Source organism: Natator depressus, chromosome 6, assembly GCF_965152275.1.
Source record: "Natator depressus isolate rNatDep1 chromosome 6, rNatDep2.hap1, whole genome shotgun sequence".
Lineage (NCBI taxonomy): Eukaryota > Metazoa > Chordata > Testudines > Cheloniidae > Natator > Natator depressus.
The window spans coordinates 116,422,843-116,444,696 of NC_134239.1; the positions used below are offsets into that span (position 1 = coordinate 116,422,843).

The 21,854-nt window shown below is 41.8% G+C and overlaps 1 protein-coding gene across 1 annotated transcript in view; it reads right to left on the reverse strand.

The window, feature by feature from the left end:
- The window catches only part of SYNE2 (spectrin repeat containing nuclear envelope protein 2), a 264,558-nt gene that overhangs the window by 66,389 nt on the left and 176,315 nt on the right, over positions 1–21,854 (reverse strand). Inside the window, exons 76-90 of the mRNA XM_074956361.1 lie at positions 19,631–19,732; positions 18,357–18,476; positions 17,971–18,171; positions 17,037–17,210; positions 16,349–16,480; positions 14,607–14,803; positions 13,651–13,783; positions 12,766–12,948; positions 12,137–12,286; positions 11,116–11,292; positions 9,642–9,797; positions 7,066–7,218; positions 2,114–2,284; positions 841–974; positions 200–404 (exon numbers count right to left, since the gene is read on the reverse strand). Of these exons, the coding sequence (XP_074812462.1) occupies positions 200–404; positions 841–974; positions 2,114–2,284; positions 7,066–7,218; positions 9,642–9,797; positions 11,116–11,292; positions 12,137–12,286; positions 12,766–12,948; positions 13,651–13,783; positions 14,607–14,803; positions 16,349–16,480; positions 17,037–17,210; positions 17,971–18,171; positions 18,357–18,476; positions 19,631–19,732 (2,388 nt within the window). The remainder of the gene's footprint in view (positions 1–199; positions 405–840; positions 975–2,113; positions 2,285–7,065; positions 7,219–9,641; positions 9,798–11,115; positions 11,293–12,136; positions 12,287–12,765; positions 12,949–13,650; positions 13,784–14,606; positions 14,804–16,348; positions 16,481–17,036; positions 17,211–17,970; positions 18,172–18,356; positions 18,477–19,630; positions 19,733–21,854) is intronic.

The window sequence follows — 21,854 nt, forward strand, 5'->3', positions numbered from 1 at the left end:
TGCAAGAGACGAAGTCAGGTCACCATCCCCCTCTCTTCTTTGCATGCTGTGCTTGGCCTGACCTGAGGACCTGGCCCAATGTAGTTAAAGAAAATAAAAAAGGATGGATTACCAAAGAGAGATCAGGCCCTGGTTCCCATTGTCAGGATTTTTAAATAAGTCCAGCCTTGCATAAGGCAGTGAGAGCACTTTTATGTACCTTCACATTCTGTATCTTCTGCTTCAGGACTTCCTCCATGTTGTCTTCAGGTAAGTGAGCTCCCAAGAGCTGATGACACTGCTCTTCATGTTGTTCTAACCTCAATGCTGCCTCAGTGTACAACCCATCATACGACTCCCAAAGCAATAACAAAGCTTGTGATGTCTGTAGCTCATCAGTGACTTCTTCATTTGCCAGAGTCCATCTGCAATATACAAGAACATAACACAGGTTATTGATTTAGGTTTTGCCCTTAAACTTGAGGACGTGCACAGACCAGACTCTGATCTCTTTTGAAGATTCTCAGTGGAATTTCTCTGGATTTACACCAGGGCATCTGAGATCAGAGAGTCTTGCCATCAGTAATGTCCACACTGTACTGCATGTTTACTGTGTTGCTGCTTTTTCTGTTTGTTTGTTATTTGGTCTATCACCCAGACCCACAATAAAACAATACGTTAAAGTCGACTGGCCCTAGTTCACCAAAATATTTAAGCACATGCCTAACTTTAAGCATGTGAGTATTCACAATGAAATCAATTGAAACATTCACATGCCTAAAGTTACGCACATGCTCAGTACCTTGCAGAAGCAGGGGGCTTTATTACCAACATCTATTTTGTGGTTTTTCTTAGGTGTACCTTGTATGTGCCTCCTTGCATTTATGTTCAATAATCTCTGCAAATGAGGAACAACAGTATTTCTTGAGGTTAGCAGCAGAAGCCTGGAGCTTGGCCCAGCTTTCTTCACTCTTCTCTGCTTTGTCTTGAAGAGACTGTGAAAAATGAGTCACAACAATTAGATGTGGAGATGAATGAGCCACAGTTCATTGAGCTAAAATGTAGTTTTCTTTAGAGACTAGGAGATGTATAGTAGTGATACTGTAACAACATTTATGGCAAAGACAAGTTTTGTGAAAGAAAGAAATAATAATGTAACAATAATATACTTGCTGCTACAAATTAAAGAATTGAAGAATAAATTGTGGCCCAATCCAGTAATACATCATTTCAGAAGCATCTCTTCAGACAGGCATTGGTGCAGTGGGACTCCCCGTGTGAATAAGTGCTACTCAAAGCAAGAAAGTGTTGAAGAACTAGGCCTTTGACTGGCAAATATGGAAAAATAACTGGTTTGAAATTCTGTATTAAATATCAACAGAAAAATATCAATTGACTTTTTAAAGAAGTTTCACTTATTTAGTTCAAACTATTCATTCTAAATTGGAATTCATTTTTCCTTTGGTGTTACTTGTTCTTAGTCCAACCAAAGAGCAGACGTACTTTGAAATTCTTATTTTAGATCGGAAATAATAAAGAAAGGTTAAATATCAATAACTAGAGTCCTCTGAATACATGAGGCTTGATTCCCTGTTGCCCTGCACCTTGTTTATTCATTGTAAAGAGAGCACAGAGCAAGCACAAAACACTACCATTCTGGTTTGTTCATACTTTGCACCTGGTCTGCACTAGTGTGAACGACTACATGAGGTATAGGGCAATGAAGAATTAGGCCTTGTCTACACACAATCTTGCATTTGTTTAATTAATCTGGTGGATACCTGAAAGTGGTTTATTTCAGTTTAGTTTACACTAGTTCCTAACTTAAGATAAATCCAAATAAGCCTGATTTAAACTGAAATAAGAGCATCTACACAGCTTTTGGCACTGGTTTAACTAAACTGGTTTACGTTCAGACCTTTAGTTAAACTCTAGTGCAACTCTGCTACTAGAACAGCCCCTGGGCCCATTGTCTCTGCAGGCAGAAAGAATGCCACTGACTCCCATGGGCTTTGGGTTAGGTCCATCGTGAAGCTCTAAAGAATCAGTTTCCTCAGGGGAAACTTACTGGTTTTTTAATTAATCTTCTCCCACATTTGCACTAATACATCTACTTTGTCTTTGGTAGATTTACCTGCAGAGTCTTCACCTGGCCTTTCAAAGCTTCCAGCGATATTACAGAAGGTTTGCATTGTTCTAGGCAGTACAAAGAGCTTATTATCATCAGGTTAACTTCTTCATAGGCTTCGTCATAAATTATCCATTGCTGTAATATTGACTGCATTGAGGTTTTTAACTGTGCTACCTGTAAACAAACAATCACTGCTGAGAAAAAGGATTGCTCCTGCTTAACATTTACTTACAAAATGTGTTAATGAAGCTATTTCTTGGGTAATTTTGAAATAAAAATGGATTTCAGTACTTCAGCTCAACGCATGCTGGATGACAATCCACAAAAATTTCACAAATGAAGTAATGGGATAAGTTTGAAATATAAATTTAACTGGATACCAAGGCAATGCTGGTTTGGCAGCCACCACTCCAGAACCCCAGGCTAGGTGAAAATGTGCAGAAACAACGCACAGCTGTTATTCTTTGCTGCCAATATCAGGATGCCCGCTAACAGATGAAGTACTGTGGCTCCTGAAGGCCTTAATCTCCTTAGGAAATAGACAATTTGAGATGGAAATTTAGTTCCAGTTTATCAAAATGGAACAGAAATTGTTTGGGGTAATTCAAGCTTCTAATAAAATACCATAGTGTTCTAGAGAGCGACATTCTCTTGTATGCCATTGTGCTATAACAATGCAGATGAAACAGAACCAAAGCCTTGTATTCCCATTCAGCAACTGCTGGAGGAACTTCAGGACTCACTAGATACAAGAGCCGTGCGATGACTGAGGTGGCAAACTTTCCTCTTTTTCCCTAGCCCTTTTCATTATTACAATTACTTTTATCATAGTAGGACTGAAAAGGTTTTCCTTTGTCACAGTCTTTGTGACGTTGCCACAAGAATGAAATCATAGACCTATTCCAGTTGTTAGAGGTTGTTCTTATTTTTCTATAGCACCCACCCCCTCATGGGCAGGTTCTCACCTTGCAAAACATAGGGCTAGATTCTGACTCTGACTACACACCTATACAAGAAAATATGGAGGACAGAGAACTCCCCACCCTTTTGCCCACTATATCGGCTACCTGTATCTTAGGTCCAGGTGTGCAGGAGTAAGCACAGCCACTTGTTCCTTATCTGGACCAAGTGGGCAGGATAGGTCCAGGTTGGGAATAAGTGGACTTTTGGCTCAATCCCATTACTCGTTGGCTAGTGTACCTGAGGCAGTGTGCAGAGGTAGGAATAATTTACTGTTGGTACCAGTGAGCAGCAAATTATTGGCACCAGGGAGCAAAAGGGACGCAGGGAGGAATTGTGCCTCCGAGCAGGGTTGGAGTCACAGTCCTACCTGAGACTGTCCCAGCAGTGGTGCAATTAGTGCACCACCCCTTGCTGAGGACGGTGAAGTCGCAATCTAGCCCCTAATTAGGCCAGCCTGCTAGAAGGGAAGAAGCAGTATATAAATAGAATCTCAGGGTTACGAACACCAGAGCTACAAACTGACCAGTCAACCACGCACCTCATTGGGTATGGGAAGTATGCAATCAAGCAGCAGCAGAGACCAAAAAAAAAAAACCCCAATAAAAAAAGCAAATACTGTCCAGTACTGTGTTAAATGATGTAAACTACTAAAAAAATAAAGGAAAAGCAGCATTTTTCTTCTGCATAGTAAGGTTTCAAAGCTGGATTAAGTCTATGTTCAGTTGTAAACTTTTGAAAGAACCACCCTAACGCTTGGTTCAGTTATGAACATGTCAGAGTTATAAACAACCTTCATTTCTGAAGTGTTCACAACTCTGAGGTTCTACTGTATGTTACATACAGAAAAACCCGACATTTAAAGAACGTTAGGGTTGCAAAGTTAAGCAATTAAACTTTAGGAAATGTCAAAATTAAGGTTGCTCATGGCAGCTGGGAGTAGCAATTGCACAGAAAGTCCTGCTCAGCCCTTGTAGCTCTTGGCAGGAGCATGTTCAGTACAGACGGAAGTATCAGAGAATTTCACTGCTAAACTCTAATAAGTCTCTACTGAGCACATTTGAATGGAGATTTTTCAAATTCTTATAACTGAGTCAAATTAGAGCTTTCATTGGTCCAGCAAAGAAAAAAAAGGGGGGGGGCCCTTCTCTGGCACCATGGTGACCTCCCATTGCTGAATTTCAAATCCCTGTTCCAAAACATTGGTGTACCAGAGCTTCTCAACAAAACAGTTGGAAGAATGTTTTTAACATGAACAAAACAATGTATTTTCTCTAATCTCATTCTGAGAAACAGCTGAACCATTTCTGCTGAAGCTTAAAAAATATTTTAAAAAATCAGCCTGAAGCAGACACCTGATGTGGAAGATTTCAGTCAAAATGGTTAAAATTTGGCAAAGTTACCTACTGGAAAGCATTGAGCAACCTTAACTTTATCTGCATTACTTATAGTATTATATATTATATGATGGATTGTAAACATAAAGCTGTATTTATCATACACATATGACATTGCTGGGGTTAATTGGCCTAAGAATAAGTTATGGAGAGCCATTGAGGAGGGAAAGGGAATCCACAGGAACGTGAGTGGAGCAACTGGGAACTATAAGGGATCTGCTTAGAATTAAAAAAAGCAGTGGGAGTGGAGGAGGGAGAACCCAGTGCTGTGAAGATGGAAAAGGATTTGCTGGGAACAGAGAGTCTCCATCAGGACTCTAGCAGAGAGCAGGAACAAATAGGAATAGTAAGGGACCAAGTGGATCCAGTTAGGAAGTTTGAGGTTTTCAACCAAATCCTTTAAGCTACCAGAAAAATGTAGATTTTTTTTTAAAAAACTGGTAAAAGGGGGTAAATTTTTTCTTATTTGACTCCAAAGCAGGTTGATCTTTTTTTCTTTTTTCCAAACTTGGCATACAGGTTCTCCTTTGGCATGAGAATAAGCATGATAGTTTTTTGGCCAAAAGGAGAGTTCTTGCCAAAGTAGAAAAAACAGTTACCTACCTTTGTAACTGTTGTTCTTCGAGATGTGTTGCTCATGTCCATTCCATTCTAGGCGCGCGTGTGCCCACATGCACAGTCATCTGAGATTTTTGCCTTAGCGGTACCGGTAGGCTGCCCGTTTGGGAGGGACCCGCCACTGCTTCGTCCGGAGATGACGATGACGAGCGCACCGACGGGGTAGGGCCAGGTTCCCCTGCCTTCTCCAGGGACGACTCCTTAGGTGCTGGAGTCCGATGCGCTGCTCCCCACATCTGGTTCGATACTGTTCTCAGACTCCGGTGCTGGCGATGCCGGGGGTGGTTTGTCCGAGGCAGCCCGGGAGGACTGGTGGGAATACAGGCTTGGCATTATGGGCATGCCCCACTGGTTCCAGTACGGCCACTGAGCAGGCCACTGTCCTTGCTGCTATGCCATTGCTGCAGGCGCTGTGCCACCTTCGTGGGTCAGCGGCGAATCACCCCTCCTTGGCGAGGGGCTGAACTCCCAGTCCGAATCTGACCATTGTTCTTCCAGCAACCAGGACAGAGCCATCGAGGCCTCAGTCTGCCGACTGACCCTAGTCGGCGACTGGTGAGATGAGGGCAAGGAGCGGTGCCTGCTTGACGAGCGGAACTGGGGGGGATGGAGACCGGTGCCACGACCGGGATCAATCCCAGCCTGGTAGGGACTGACGTCTGGGAGACCATCTTGGCAACTGTGACTTGTGCCATGGCAATCTTTGACAGGAAACTTGCCGGTACCGGTGGTACGGGGACTGGTGTCTTGACTCTGGTGTCCCATGTCTTGTAGGGGGAAAGTGCGGCGTCAGGAACCTGGGCCCGGAGACGGCGAATGTGGTGCCAGGGCCCTAGGCTGTGGAGATGGGGATCTACGCCTGCAGTCCAGGGACAGAGGGTGCTCCACTGCCCTGTGGGGCAGTCCCATGACCGGCTTGCCTTTAGGTGTTGGGGCCTTAGCCAAGGCCAGTGCCTGGTGCAGTGTCTGTGGTGCTGGTCGGCCGGCTTGTTCTTTAGCCACAGGGGCTGCTCCAGGCAATGAGGGCCTGAGAAGCCAGGGTCCCCTGCTGCTCCTGGGAGTTGGAGGTGTATCCCTGGCCGGGCTGAGGGGTCTGACCTCAGCGGTATCCCCGTGAAGCCTCGGGGCGGGAACATGGCCTGCCACTGTTCCTTTGCCTGAGGCCCCTTTCCATTCCGGTGCCAGGGGGCTCCTCTTCTTTTGTCGCTTCGTCGGCACTGGTGAGGGGGAGCAGTGCAGGCGGCACCTGGTGCCAGCAGTGCGCGCCACACCGATATCGAGGTGCTCGGCGTGGGATCTGAGTGGGAGGGCTCTGACGCAGGACGAAGTGCAGCCTCCAGGAGCAGAGTCCTCAAGCAGATATTTCGCTCCTTCTGGGTTCTAGGGCGAAAGTTCTTACAGATTCTGGACTCGACCTTCAGTCAACTGTCGTGGGGGTCACTAATAAGCATCGGCCTGTTGCATGACGAGCATGGTTTGAAGCCAGGAGAGCGGGGTATGCCATGCTCCCGGGCGAAGTCCCAGCCGGGACTCTAACTACCAAATAACCCAACACTTAATTTAAAGGCTAACTAAGTACCTAAACTATATACAATGAAGACAGACAATGGACTGTTGAAGAACCGCTAATGATCTTGTGATTGCAAGACAAGGTGCTCTGACCAACCGTCACAAGCGGTAAGAAGGAACTGAGAGGGAATAAGGTCAGTGGCGCCTATATACCAGTACATGGGCGCGGAACTCAAGGGAGTGCCACAGCTGACCCTACGGATACCGCTAAGGCGAAAATCTCCGACGACTGTGCACACCTAGAATGGAACTGACATGAGCAAGCACTCTAAGAAGAATGGGACATCTACTGCAGCCTTAACTATGGATTGGTCATTGAACAGCTCAGTAATACTGGAAATTCCCAAAGAGGGTTTGGAACAGTTGCTAAGATTAAATCCTGGGGAGAAGTGTAAATGCAAAGTTCTCTACCTGACTGACGACACTGTTCCTCATTTCATGTAGCTTATCCATTCTGACAGCCATATCTTCTGAAGTTTGTTTTGCACCATCTTCCAAAGCCATATAATTCTGTTTTAGCTGATCCAGAGCTTTGGATTTAATTGCAAGATGATTTTCTAGCTCCTAAAGGGAAAGAAAGATAAAAATCTTTATCTGTGTGACAATACAAAAGTAAAGACAAATGATTCTTCTTTAAAATCAATCCCATGTCGTTTTTCTAACTATGGGAAACTTACAGCAATTGAGTTCTGGCAGAAATGAGTTTGCCTCAGGAAACTGGAACAATTGTAAATGTCTGCGAATTAGCAGTCTCTTACATGCAGAACACAAGAAACTGTATTTCGCCTTGACATGGAATGCACATGCTGATTTGGAACTGAGAGCCAGATCCTCCGCCAGCACTTGTACCACTCCAGGCAAAGGGGCTAGAAAGCTTTTCAAGCAGGGCAGCAGAAGATTCCCTGTGTCAGATTCCAGCCCTCCTACCCACTCCAGCACATGCACGCGAGGTAGGAGCATCTTGCACAATGGGGATCTCTGGCTTCCTAACAGTTACTAGGAAGTCATTTTCAGCTGACATGGGTTAGAGCAGTCCTGAGGCTCCTTTAACTTACACTGAGCCTGACATGAGCCCTGGCTGACCCTAGCACTGGGGAATGCATAGGTAGCTTTAAGCCACCTTTCCCTTCACCTTTCAGATCTTGCCTCCAGCATAGAGGAGTGACGTTTTGGAACAGCCTTCCAAGGGAAGCAGTGGGGGCAAAAGACCTATCTGGTTTTAAGATTAAACTCGATAAGTTTATGGAGGAGATGGTATGATGGGATAACATGATTTTGGTAATTAACTGAACTTTAAATATTCATGGTAAATAGGCCCAATGGCCTGTGATGGGGTGTTAGATGGGGTGGGATCTGAGTTACTATGGAAAATTCTTTCCTGGGTATCTGGCTGGTGAATCTTGGCCATATGCTCAGAGTTTAGCTGATCGCCATATTTGGGGTCAGGAAGGAAGTTTCCTCCAGGGCAGATTGGAAGAGGCCCTGGAGGTTTTTCACCTTCCTCTGTAGCATGGGGCACGGGTCACTTGCTGGAGGATTCTCTGCTCCTTGAAGTCTTTACACCATGATTTGAGGACTTCAATAGCTCAGACATAGGTGAGAGGTTTTTCACAGGAGTGGGTGGGTGAGATTCTGTAGCCTGCGTTGTGCAGGAGGTCGGACTAGACGATCATAATGGTCCCTTCTGACCTTAGTATCTATGAATCTGGCCTGGAGTTTGGAAGCAGTCCCACTGAAGTCAGTGGGACTACTTGTGAGAAGAACTGCTCCCCAACGCGATTAAGGTGATCACTACCCCACAGCAGTACATGTGAATGTTTCACACATCCAAATGGGCCAATTCCTTTAACTAAAATGTTGCCCTTTAAGTCAGCACATGTTTTCTGTTAATGATTCACTGTCCAATAGCTTTTTGAATTTATTTAAAATCATTTAATTTTTAATGAAGTAAATGAATTTTAATTAAGTGTTTTACCCACCCAAAGCGTAGAATCTTGCTATGATCAGATATGGTACTTTAGAGATACCAAAAGTATCTTATTAACTAGCTGGCAGAGTCTCACCCCAATACACTTCAGAGAAAATGCAGATAGATGAGTAACTCTGCATTAATACAGCACTGCAGGGAATAATAGCAGCATAATATGAGAGAGATACAAGTAACCATGGTAATAAAATAACAAACATTTCATGGGAGGAAATAGAGGGGTAATATTGAACTGAATGGATGCTGAATATTTCAAGAGTAATTGGGGACCAGCTGGCAGATGACTGCCACCTGTCCTGATTTTGATGGAGCTATCCCACTGAAAAATCCCTAAAATATCCTTACGGCTGGAGTAGCATGACTGCGTTTGTGCCAGGACATGATGTGGTGAGGCTAGTCTCACAGCATCAATAATAGAATGAGGTCTTCATGTATCAACATGTCAAAGATGGCAAACAGGACTAAGTGGGAAAGATAAAATGGACCATTTGAGAAACAGAGAAGAAATATTATGCTAATGCAGAATTATACCAAGTTACCACAGAGTTACTATTCTTCCTAACCAAAGTATCACCAAAGAACGTTTCACACTAATCAATTTTTCCATCAATGTGCTGAACTGAACTGAATGAAAATGAAATATTTTCCATTAGAAGAAATCCAAAATAAGGTAGTGAAAACATTAAGAATTGTTGTAATGTTGCAGGAAATTCCAAGGATAAAAGAGTTCAAAAAATAACTGTGGAATTTCACATCTGTGTTGTGCCAGAGCTTCAGGCACTGTAATTCGGTGCATGTTAATTTACAACAGCTGAGGATCTGGACCCTGATCTCCCTATCAAACTTTGCATTTCATATTTTCATTAAAGTGATACTCTGTGCTATGCTTTTAGGAATATGGTAGGTTCCTCCAATTTAAAATAAAAATTATGTGACTTTTGTAGCATAGACCCAGCAAAGTCTTAAGAGTAATGTTTGCAACATAAAGAACACTTTTTACCTTACAGTCTTCCAATGTGTTCTGTACTGAGATTAGACTCGCTAGCTTTTCCAAAGATTTCAGCCTCTCGCCTTGTGCTTCCAGCCAGCTGCTCAGAGTTTGTGCTTTGTTTTCATTTTCAGTGACTATTTCCAAAATATATTCCAATTCTTGTATCTGAAAATTACAGGATTAAAAATATTTCATTTTAATTAAATTATATCAGATTGAAAATGTTTCGCCAATTTAAATTCTCTGTTTTGGTTGGAGTCCTTTGTAGGACTCAGGCAGGACAGGAATGTGTCCAACTGCCTATTCACAGTAAATAGCTCTTTCCCTATTTGGTTCTATATCTCACATCATAATTTCTCCATATTTGGGTATGCCAAAGTATTCTCTAACAGTCTAACAGAACACTATCATCTAGCTCTTCTGTAGAGTTTTTCATCAGTAGATCTAAAAGTGCTGTACAAAGGAGGTCAGTATCATTATCCCCATTTTACTGAGGGGGAAACTGAGTCACAGAGAGGGGAAGTGATGTGCCCAAGGTCACCCAGAAGGTCTGGTGGTAGAGCTGGGAACACAACCAGTGTTCTATTTGCTAGGCCACACTGCCTTGCAACGCTGAGCCTGTTCCACAGATTATTTCTAGTTTCACCAGGGTGAAATAACTCTGATGCATTTATTTATATGTATTTTCTATAACATATAGTAAATACATAATAAAATAAAGAATAGTGATATGCACCTTGAGAGTGGTTTTCATCCATTGATCTTAAAGTGCTTCTATAAGGAGAGCATATTCCATCACTCTCATTTTCCAGAGGGGGCAGAGAAGTTAAGTGACCTGCTCCCGATCACACAGCTGGGAACAGAACCCAGGGCTCCTGATTCCCAGGCCTGGGCCTCATCCACTAGACCACAGTTCTTCATAATAAATGAGTGTGGCTGGTGATATGCCAATTGGCCGGTTTAGCGGTCCCAACATCATATGTTAAATGGAAATAGGCAGGGCAGGGGGAGGATATTTTAGCATCCTCCCTGTTTTCAATCATGTTTCATAACGTGGAGGAGGACTGGCCTCTTTTTAAACAGTATCATTGTCCCTGTGGCTTCTGAGTGGGTCTTGGCCATCTACCTGCCAGTGCAGGACTGTTTCTTACCATATACTACCTACTATTTTCAATCTTAAATGTCTCAAGCCATGGGGTCCATATGGCTTTCCTTCAGCTCAACAGATCACCATTATGATTCCCCTGCCCCAATATTCATCTAAATTCTCCCGTTCTGAATTTCTTAATTATACCTCTTCTTACAGAGGTGTGATAACACCCACCTACTGTACCTTCCAGGAGTGTTACATAACTGAGCACAAGTGAAAGTACTTTGAGATCCTTGGGGGAAAGGTAGCATAGAAGCACAAAGGATTATAATACACATAATCAACATTGGAAGGAAAAAAAAAAAGATATAAAACCATGAAATAGGAGCAAACCTTTCTGTTCAGGGACCCTTGCAGCTTGTGCCACTGCAGGTTCATCTCACCAAGATGCTCTGCAAATTCTGTCCTTTCATAGCGCTTGCTTTCTACATCGCAAGTGCTGATCTGCAACAGCGACTGGTTAACAAAATCAACCATCCACTGTTTAAAGTTCATCTCCATCATGTATTCCTGAAAAACAGTTACGATGACAATATTAATTTCATAAACTCCATTAACTGCTGATTTATAATGTAATTCTGTGGCATTCAGAGAAAACTTATTATTCTGATCCATAGTACAGTGCATTTCCTTGAGAGATCCATTCTCCATTGTCTAAATCAAAGGTGGCCTCAGTCCGCTGCTAAAAGACGCACAGCATGGGCTAAGATAGGTCCCTGCTTTGTCTTTACTCACACAGATGGGTCTTTTCAGAGAAGACAATTCTGCCCAATAGTAAATACTAACTACAGCTAGGAAATGCCATTTATTTTCTTTGAAAGCAGGAAGATTTGGGCAAAAGAAAGCAGATTCTCTCTCTCTTAAATTGCAGTTGTTTATAATGAAGACACAGTCCTTTCACCAAACAGTACCATCCTGACTGGGCCCACTGGATGATATGGTAATACAGATACTAATATTTTGGAGCCTATGAGATGCATGTCTCCCTCAGGAAGAAAGCTAGAAATATCCTTAAGTTTATCCGGTTGGAAAATTCTGAAGAGCTATCTACAAGACAAGGCAGTGGTCAATTCTGTCGCACAGGGGTCCTAGGATATGAATGCTAGGAACATACTTTTAATTGTTAACCAGAACCAAGAAGCTGACCACAAAAATGCAAAGTGCTAAGAAGCACAGGATTAATCTTCAACAGTACACTAATGTTCCAAGCAGAGCTACTAAGTACTTAGCTGCCCTAAGGAACCTAGAAATAAATGGATATTCTATTCAATTCTATTCTGGCTCTTGTACTGCATCCATTACTGTGATACCTGAGCACCCTGTAAATGACTCGTTCTTCTGCTCGCATATTTACCTTATATTTCTGAAGAAGGTTTTTGACTTGGGATGCGTTACTTTGCAAATTTACAGTAGCCTCATCATCTTCTCTTTGTTGTTCCACATGGGTCAGCCATGTCATTATTTCTGTGATCGCCTCACGAGATGGAAGCTTTTCCATCTGAAGCTGGAAATCAAGTATATAATGATTCTTCTGTACTTAACTGGCTAGCAATATTAAATCAGACCATCAAGGAGGAGAACATCTTTATCCCCAAAAGGCCTCACATAATGTAATTATCTAAGTATGAACTTGCAAGTAAACCCTGATACTCAAATTTAGGATATGATTCAAACTTAAAATAAGAAATTTGGACATCTCAGAAGTCTGGGATAAGATTATTATTGCCTCTTGAAACTAACCTTTATATAAAATATGACATTGACGGGCACAGGCAGAGTTAGGTAGAAATACAGTAATAATTAAGCCTCAATACAATACTGAGGATGTTCCAAAAGTGAGTCAGATGGGCAATTGAGCCCTAAAGAAAAAAGTGCTTCCCCTGCCTTATGTAGTGCTTGACTGAATTCCATCAGTAACATTTTAAAATAATTCTGCACGTAGCTTGGCTCAAACAAAGAAATGACATGAGATTCCCTCCTTACCTGGTGAAGTTTTTCTTGGATGGTTGGGAACTGAGTGATCAGTTCCGCCCATTTTTGTTCAAACTGTGCCAAGGATGATCTAAGCACTGCAGCATCCATTTGTTTCACATGAAGAAGCTGGTTGCCAGTGCTTATGACAGATGACTTCAAGGATGATTTTTCATCTACTTCCTTAGAAAATGCCTGAAATATACAGAGATTTAAAAATATAGATATATTTTTTAAACACACAGACAGGGTCTCAATCACAGGAGGGACTGACTGGACGGATTGCAATTCTGGTTGAACTGAAACCTGGTAAAACTCATCTCATTTGATGGAAACTTGAAACCTGCTGGGGCTCAGTAAACCCCAGAGGAACACTGAGCCATGCAGGCGTCAGCCAAGACCTTTCTTCTCTATCTTTCTGCAGGACCCTTTATCCCCAGTATGCTGCCACCTACAACCCCTTTCACTGAACATGACCCCTATATTTGGTGCTTTATTCTCAGGTTGGATCTCCAGTGTCTTGAAAGACCCTCTCCTTCCTTTCCTGACCATTATTTGGGGAGGTTGGGGGGGAGAATAATCTGCTGGTCCCCTCTCACCTGTCAGGATCTTCAGCTCTTTGTCCCCTGTCTTTGAGGTGTTGGTTGGTTCATATCCACCCATCCACAGAAATATCTTCAGCAGAGCTAAAGCCCCCCAGTCTCTCTCACCCCCATTTAACAGCAGCAGCAGGACTGTGACATGCTGCCTCCCAGAGGAACCCCGGAGGCAGTGCAGTGCTATCCCACTTCATACTCAGGGCTATGCCCTGCTGGCAGATTCTGGCCACGTTGCAATGTCATTGGGGGTGGGGAATTATTATCTAGCATCTAAACGCTGCAGAATTTTTTGACTTACAAACAAGCTGTCTATATTGTTTCTGACAGTATGTAGGTCTTGTGACACATTGAGAGACTGCTCCTTCCAAAAATTCATTCTCTGCTGAGCAGACTGCAACCATTCAATTAACGTGCCTGAGTCTCTGTTGTAGCTATAGAAACAAAACAAAGCAGGTTAGCGGACTAGAAATGACTCAATCCCTTAGTAGAGTCTATAACACATTTCTTTTCTCCTCTCAGAATTGTCCTTCCGTCCACCTAAAGATGTATGCTGCTAGCACTTTATACAGGTTTATACAGGCCAGGATTCCCGCCCTCCACCTCAGACAGAATCACTGCAGTAGCACAGAACTGATATATGACAACTCTGTTCTGCTGAAAGCATACACATGTTGATTGGAGAAATAATCAACATATTTATGGCCTGTGAAACAGCCTCAGAGCTTCTGAGTCTCAAAAGGCTCTCTTCCTGTATTGACCACACAACTGCATATGGATCTCATATGGAGGCCTGGATCATCTGTGAAGAGGCAATGTCTTCACACTGGCCCAGACACCAGCCCCTGGTCTTTGACAGCACAGCTCCAGTGGGTACCCTCCATGTGCAGATCAGGGGAGCGCAATCTGCACTTTAATTAACAATTTTGATGTGCAAGTCAGAATAGAATCCAGCTCACTCTCCTCTAGAGATGTCGGCCTTGCAGTGCCAATAGCAGTAAAGACGTTTTTATCATAAAGTAAGTGGATATGACTGACTACACACAGGGAACAGATCTATTCAGTAAGAAGATGACATTTTTTTAAATAGTCACTTTTTTGACCATAATCGGACTTTTCTTTTCCACAAACAGATGCACAAACTCTGTAGTTTAATTACATTGATCTCATAATTCAGGAAATATGGGTATTGACGAATACGTGAGAAACCCCAAATAGCAGTGGCTAACCCTAATTCCCCCTTGACTAAAAACTTACCTGACCAAGAGTTTGAGTAATGTTTGAAGTCTGTGCAGCTCATGGCCAACTTTTTTGGTTAAGGACAACCACAGTTCTTCTAGTTTCCCAATTTGGTTTACTAATTCAGGACAGCTCACAACAGTCATCAATTTCTTCCCTTCCTTCACCATCTGGTAAAGTCTGGCATGTTTTTCATCAATGTTTCTTTTGGTTTGCTAGCAAAGTATAAGTATTTTGCACAACAACAACATATTTTAAGAGAGAAATATGGCTATTAAAACATGCATTTTATTCTCACAACTGGCATTTATTTTATTTTCTGTTATGAAGAGCGGTCAGAATAATGGAGACACAAGTTATTTTTCATATTACCTTGTGATGTATCTTGACATGTCATGAAATAGCATGACATGGCTCCACCACATGAAACATAATTATTGTGGCCCATTTGAGGCATCTCATAATACAAATTCAAATGATAATCTATGCCACCTGTGTTCATCATAGTTAGTTCATGATTTTGATAAAGTCATTCCTTCTCAGTGCCGAATAATCTCATATCCATTTGTTTACTTTGGATTATGGACTTCTATAAAGGCATTACACAAATATGCAGTCCGAAAACACTCCTTTTTACACACAAAATACTCTTGGGTTGGTAAAAGGATTTATTTGCAATTAAATAGCCATGCACAAAGTCAAGCAGTAGCGAAGAAACAAACAAACAGAATGCAGGCAAACTGGGTCAAAGTTTACAAACTTGACTCACTATGGACACAAGCGTAAGGGAGATCGAATACTGCTAATACAACATGCTCCCTGAAGAGTGCAAAAGCCAAGTGCTGGCACAAAAAACAATTAACTTCCACCACTGTTTTAGGTGGTATAATATGCAAATCTGGAACTATTCTGTTTTTAGTACATGCTGTGTTCAACCTAAAATCGTTCCTTCTCCTGACAGAAATGAGTACAAGAAACAAACAAGCCTCTTCAGTAAAAGTAGGTTAGTCTTCCACACTTTCAGCCTCAGCCCTCAGAAGACAACAGAAAGACTCCCCAGGAATGGGGATCAGCCCTAAGCATATACCACTCAGTCTAAGGAGCACCAGCAGACAAACATATTAACGGATACATCATGTGTTTTAAACTCATTTATATTAACTGAAGACCTGTATCGTCCTAAGATAGGGTGCAGTTCTGCCTTCAGATACACAGCACTTCTCTGATAGTTGGAACAAATTATTAAATGTCTATCTGCCTTTCTCCAGAAAACTAACTTTATTTTCCTTGGAAAAGAAGAGAATTCAAGGTGATTTAACTGTACTTCCCAGAATTTTGGAAGAGGTTGATAGACTTTTCACTACAAAGAGCAGCTCAAATATTTGGAAACACTGGCCTGATTCTCACCTCACATGGGTGAGAATTGAATCAGGCTCATAATCATTGTGTATCACTGGAGTATGTATTTGAATGCCAGCTTTTAGAGCAGCTGTAGGGACTCTCTTCGTAAATGAACTAATTGAAACTACCCCTCTCCCCAGTACTTTTAAAAGGTATAAAAAGTTTTATTTTCATATGGAAATTTAAGTTTGGGCACAGACTACAGTTGCTACCTTGGCTAAAAGGGAGATGAGAAGGACCCTGTTTGGAGGACATTAAGCATGTGCTAAGCAGATATTTCTAAAACAGTATTTTTGCCATATACAGTGTACCTTGATCCTACCAAAAAAAAGTGATTAAACAGAAATAAATAAAAATACCTGGAGAAGTGTAATCCTCTCCATTAATCTTTCTTCTGTCTCGTCTACCAAATTCACAGAAGGCACTGCAGAAGCAAGCACCTCTAATTCTTTGTTGAAAGGTACATAGTCCTCATCAAATTCTGACCATTCCTAAAACACACGGCATATGTTAATGTAGTGTACCTCTTGTTCTATGCGTGTGCTAAACATTGAAAATGCTGATGCTTTAACACTTACATATTATTCTTAGTTCAACCAACAAAACAGAACATCAAAACAAGAGTATAGAGAGAACATATATTAAAGAGTAGCTTCTATGTGATCTGAAAACTGAGAATTCCAGTTAACACACAGGTGATTTCTCACTCAAAAACTATTTATGATTTTTTTAAAAAGAAACTTAGGTTTTTAAAACTTTTTTTCATTTTAATGTACTACTGGTATTTCTGTGCCACACAGGTCTTTATTCTCAGTCTGGGTGTTCAGAAAGTACCACAGGCATGTTACAGGAATTCACATTCATGCTGGAGGGAGGGACGGTGTTTAAATTCCAAATTTGAGGGGAAAGAGATGAATTGCTAAAACTGAATGTGAACAGTCGGTCACTGCCCTCAAACAGACATGGGTAGTAGGCAGCTGCTGGGCAGAGTATCTCTAGCATAGAAAGGGTTCCATTTTCCATACCAGGTTTATTCTAATCCATTACCTTTAATAAACTCTCCAAGTGTATGCCATATTGGGAAGCCTTTTGTTCCAGCGATCTGACGTCTTCCACCAGCTCAGTCCAGAATTTCTCTTTTTTTTGTAATGTAGCAGGAGTCACCTTCTTGGAATACGATTGCACAACAAGCATATGAGCGATGAGCTTGTGAAAAAAACCCTGAAAAAACAACACTGTTACATGTTTCAAGCCTATTCTTCTGTTTTACAGCAAGTGCTCCATCAGATTCTTTGTATTACGTGAGGACATCTGTTGTGATTTTAATCATAAATAATAATGACACTTTGCATTCATTATATACTGTTTCATCCAAGGACTTCAAACACGCTGGTGAACCAGGTAAATAATATTCATTATTCTACAGTGATGTTAACTGAAGTAAGGAGTGGTTAAGGGATGGATTGGGGCAGGACTTAAAAAATACTGGATATAAAATAAAACATCTTCCGGACACTTTGATACATTCTGAGGTAGCTCGAACCAGGGATAAATGGATCAGCAAACCCAGACCCCTGTTCCAAAGAGGTCCCCAAAATTGTGAGATTCCATCCAGGAGCAACCATACTTGTTTTGCCAGCTGGGGCGGAAAATGTTTTCAGTGCCGTCCCCTCCCCACTCACGTCCCAGTCCCCTGAGGTGACCAAACAACAACAACAACAAAACCCTTGGCAACAAACCAATCAGCAGAGTAGAAAAAAAAAAAAAGCCCAGCAGCATGAAAATGGCCTCTTTATTTATTGTTTTTGAAACCATCCTATCTATCTCAGAATATTTACTGCATTGACTTCAAGTACCTCAGACTCTCTCTTATGCTAGGAGAAGTAGCAATAACTACTCAGCAATGATATTTGAAAAAAGTCAGTCACAGAACGTCATACTCTGCAACGATTTGAGCCATGCTGCATTGCATGTGCTGTACCTTGTGATTTTCCAGGTGAGACTGTAAAGTAGCTCTACTTTTGGCTAGCTGCTTCGAGTCCTGAGCAAGCTTCTCTCGTCCAATGTCTACCAATTCTGCCAACCCACGAATCAAGCCTTCGTATTGGCTCTCGCTGATGAAAGGAGAGTTTAGTTCCATATACTTGGCTCTCAGAACCCCCCAAGTGTCATTCAGAACATCCTAGGAATTAAACAAAATTCAATGAGCTTATTTCTTGCAAGGTATAAACCAACATAGAGACCTGCGCACACCATTTCTAGAGTATCATATCGCGCCAGATGGCCCTACACCTTTCACTGCTAAAGTGTCTTGTTTTGAAGAGTCAAATCTTGCAGGATAGAATGTTGATTGCTCTGTATTCTTACCTCTAATTTATAAACTTCATGGATCAGAGCAACAGGTAACTGAAATCTCTCCCCATGATCTCTCAGTTTTGCTATTTGGGTCTCAAAGTTGTGTAGCTCCAACGTATATGAATCAGTTTTCTGAATAGAAGATATAATAAGGAATTAAGTGTAGTTTTGCTCCTTTAGGTTTTACACTATTATTATTAGTATTATGATAGCAGTTAAAGATCGGGACTTAATTGTGCTAGGCACTGTACAAACACACAGTGAAAGAGACCCTACCCCAAAAGCTTACAATCTAAATAGACAAGACTGACAGGGGAAACAGAAGGAAAGTGACTTGCCCCAGGTCATACAGTCAGCCAGTAGCAGAGCCAGTAAAATAATCCAGATCTCCCAGTTCAGTATCCTCTGTACTGGGCCATGCAGTTATTTTTACTAAATCAGTAGTAGTCAAAATAAAAACACATCATCACCCTCTGAGGGTGCAGAATTTTGTTTTCCAGTGAACACAAGAGACCTGGTGTAGGGAGTTCTCTGAAATAAGGGAAGTTTTAGATTCGTATGATTTTCAGATTTAGCTGGATAGATGACAGAACAACTCTGAGGGGTAGGCAGCTGTTGTATGTTCTGGAAAGGGCATGCAATCTGCCCTCAGTTTAACTATCTTGTCATCTTGTCTGTCCTTCCTTAGGGTCTTTTAAGCCCTTAACTAGGAGAAGGTAGGTTAATTGATTCATGTACCATACTACGAATGCTATGGAAATTGTTGCATTTGTTAACATCTGTTTATTAGGTATTCCTTATGTGAATACTTATACTGCTGGGGAGGTTTGAAATAAATACTAGTGTCCCCTCTTCCATAAGGGGAAGCTCAAGGGACATTCTAATTAAGGCTGTTACATATAAAGACCTGTATTTTGTACATCTTGATACATCTTTGTGTATCTTGTCTTGCTTCCTCTCTGCCCTAAATTGCCTGGTTGGGGTGACTTGCGCCCCAAGGGAGTCAAAGAGCAAGTGAGCCTGTGTTTCAACTAGTGCCAGGACTGCAATCAAGCCCTGCTGTTGTATGGGGGTACAGTGTATGTGGGGGTACAGTGTATGTGTGCGTATGGGGAGTGGTTCATTCGGCCTTCTCCCCGACATTTGCAGACCTGACAGCATGAGCCAGCCCTTAGAAAATATGAAATTGTTTCTCACATTTTAAAAACAAAACCACAGATACAAACCAGGCAATATTGTCCACTGCTAGATAATTTTGCCTTAACTTAGTATTTTGAGTTAATTACCTGAAGCTGCTCAGCAACATTATGACCACGTATTGCATTCAAGCTTTGTTGCAGAGTAGATTTTTTCTCAATTAACTGATCATACAACATCCTGACTTCATTCTGTGAACAGATAATAACAGAAGCTAACTCAGAAGTGTACTCAATAACAAATGGCAGTGATAAATCTCATACAGTGAAAAGACACTTGAATGGTGATTCATCATGGCACTTTGATCACTCTTTTTTTTACATGCTCTGGGCTCGATGCAGGAATCACTGGGTGAAATTCTACAGTCTGTATTAATCATAGAAACATAGGGCTGCAAAGGACATTGAGAAGTCATCTAGTCCAGCCCCTTGTGCTGAGACAGGATCCAGTAAACCTAGACCATCCCTAACAAGTGTTTGTCTAACCTATTCTTAAAAACCTCCAAAGTATTCCAGTACTTATCTATCCTTATAGCTACATTTTTTTTCTAATATCTAACCTAAATCTCCCTTGTTGCAGATTAACCCTGTTACTTCTTGTCCTACCTTTAGTGAACATGGAGAACAATTGTTCACTATCCTCTTTATAACAGCCGTTAACATATTTGAACACTTATCAGATCCCTCCTGTCTTCTTGTCTCAAGACTAAACATGCCCAGTTATTTTTAACCTCTCCTCATAGGCCAGATTTTCTAAACATTTTATCATTTGTGTTGCTCTGGACTCTCTCCAGGTTGTTCACATCTTTCTTGAAATGTGGTACCCAGAACTGGACACAGTACTCCAGCTGAGGCCTCACCACTGCCAAGTAAAACAAGACAATTACCTCTCAGATTTTACATACGACACTCCTGTTAATACACTCCAGAATGATTTTTGCCTTTTTTACAACTGCACCACACTGTTGACGCATATTCAATTTGTGATCCACTATAACCCTAGGATCCTTTTCTGCAGTACTACTGCTTGACCAGCTATTCCCCATTTTATATTCAAGTTTTAGATTTTTCCTCTCTCAGTGAAGTACTTTGCACTTGTCTTTATTCAATTTATCTTGTTGATTTCAGACTAAATTCTCCAATATTCTAAGGTCCTTTTGAATTCTAACCCTGCTTTTCAAAGTGCTTGCAACGCTTTCCAGCTTGGTGTCATCTGCACATTATATAAACATGCGCTCCACTCCATTATCCAAGTCATTAATGAAAATATAAAATCGTACCAGACCCAAGGCAGACCTTCTGCAGAAAAGGACCTAGGGGTTACAGTGGACGAGAAGCTGGATATGAGTCAACAGTGTGCCCTTGTTGCCAAGAAGGCCAATGGCATTTTGGGATGTATATGTAGGGGCATTGCCAGCAGATTGAGGGACGTTATCGTTCCCCTCTATTCGACATTGGTGAGGCTTCATCTGGAGTACTGTGTCCAGTTTTGGGCCCCACACTACAAGAAGGATGTGGAAAAATTGGAAAACGTCCAGCGGAGGGCAACAAAAATGATTAGGGGACTGGAACACATGACTTATGAGGAGAGGCTGAGGGAACTGGGATTGTTTAGTCTGCGGAAGAGAAGAACGAGGGGGGATCTGATAGCTGCTTCAACTACCTGAAAGGAGGTTCCAAAGAGGATGGATCTAGACTGTTCTCAGTGGTAGCTGATGACAGAACAAGGAGTCATGGTCTCAAGTTACAGTGGGGGAGGTTTAGGCTGGATATTAGGAAAAACTTTTTCACTAGGAGGGTGGTGAAAGACTGGAATGTGTTACCTAGGGAGGTGGTGGAATCTCCTTCCTTAGATATTTTTAAGGTCAGGCTTGACAAAGCCCTGGCTTGGATGATTTAGTTGGGGATTGGTCCTGCTTTGAGCAGGGCGTTGGACTAGATGACCTCCTGAGTTCCCTTCCAACCCTGATATTCTATGATTCATGGAACCCCACTAGACATAGCCTGCCAGTTAGACAGAGAATAATTGATAACTACTCTTTGAGTACAGTCTTGCAACCAGTTTTGTTCCCATCTTATAGTAATTTCATCTAGACCACAATTCCCTAGTTTGCTTACGAGAATGTCCTTTGGGGCTGTGTCAAAAGCCTTACTAAAATCAAGATATATCATGTCTACTGCTTCCCCCAATCCACAGCCCTGTCAGAGGAGGGAATCAGGTTGGTTTGGCATGATTTGTTCTTCACAAATCCATGGTGGGTATCACTTATGGCCCTATTATCATCTAGATCCTTACAAATTGATTGTTTAATAA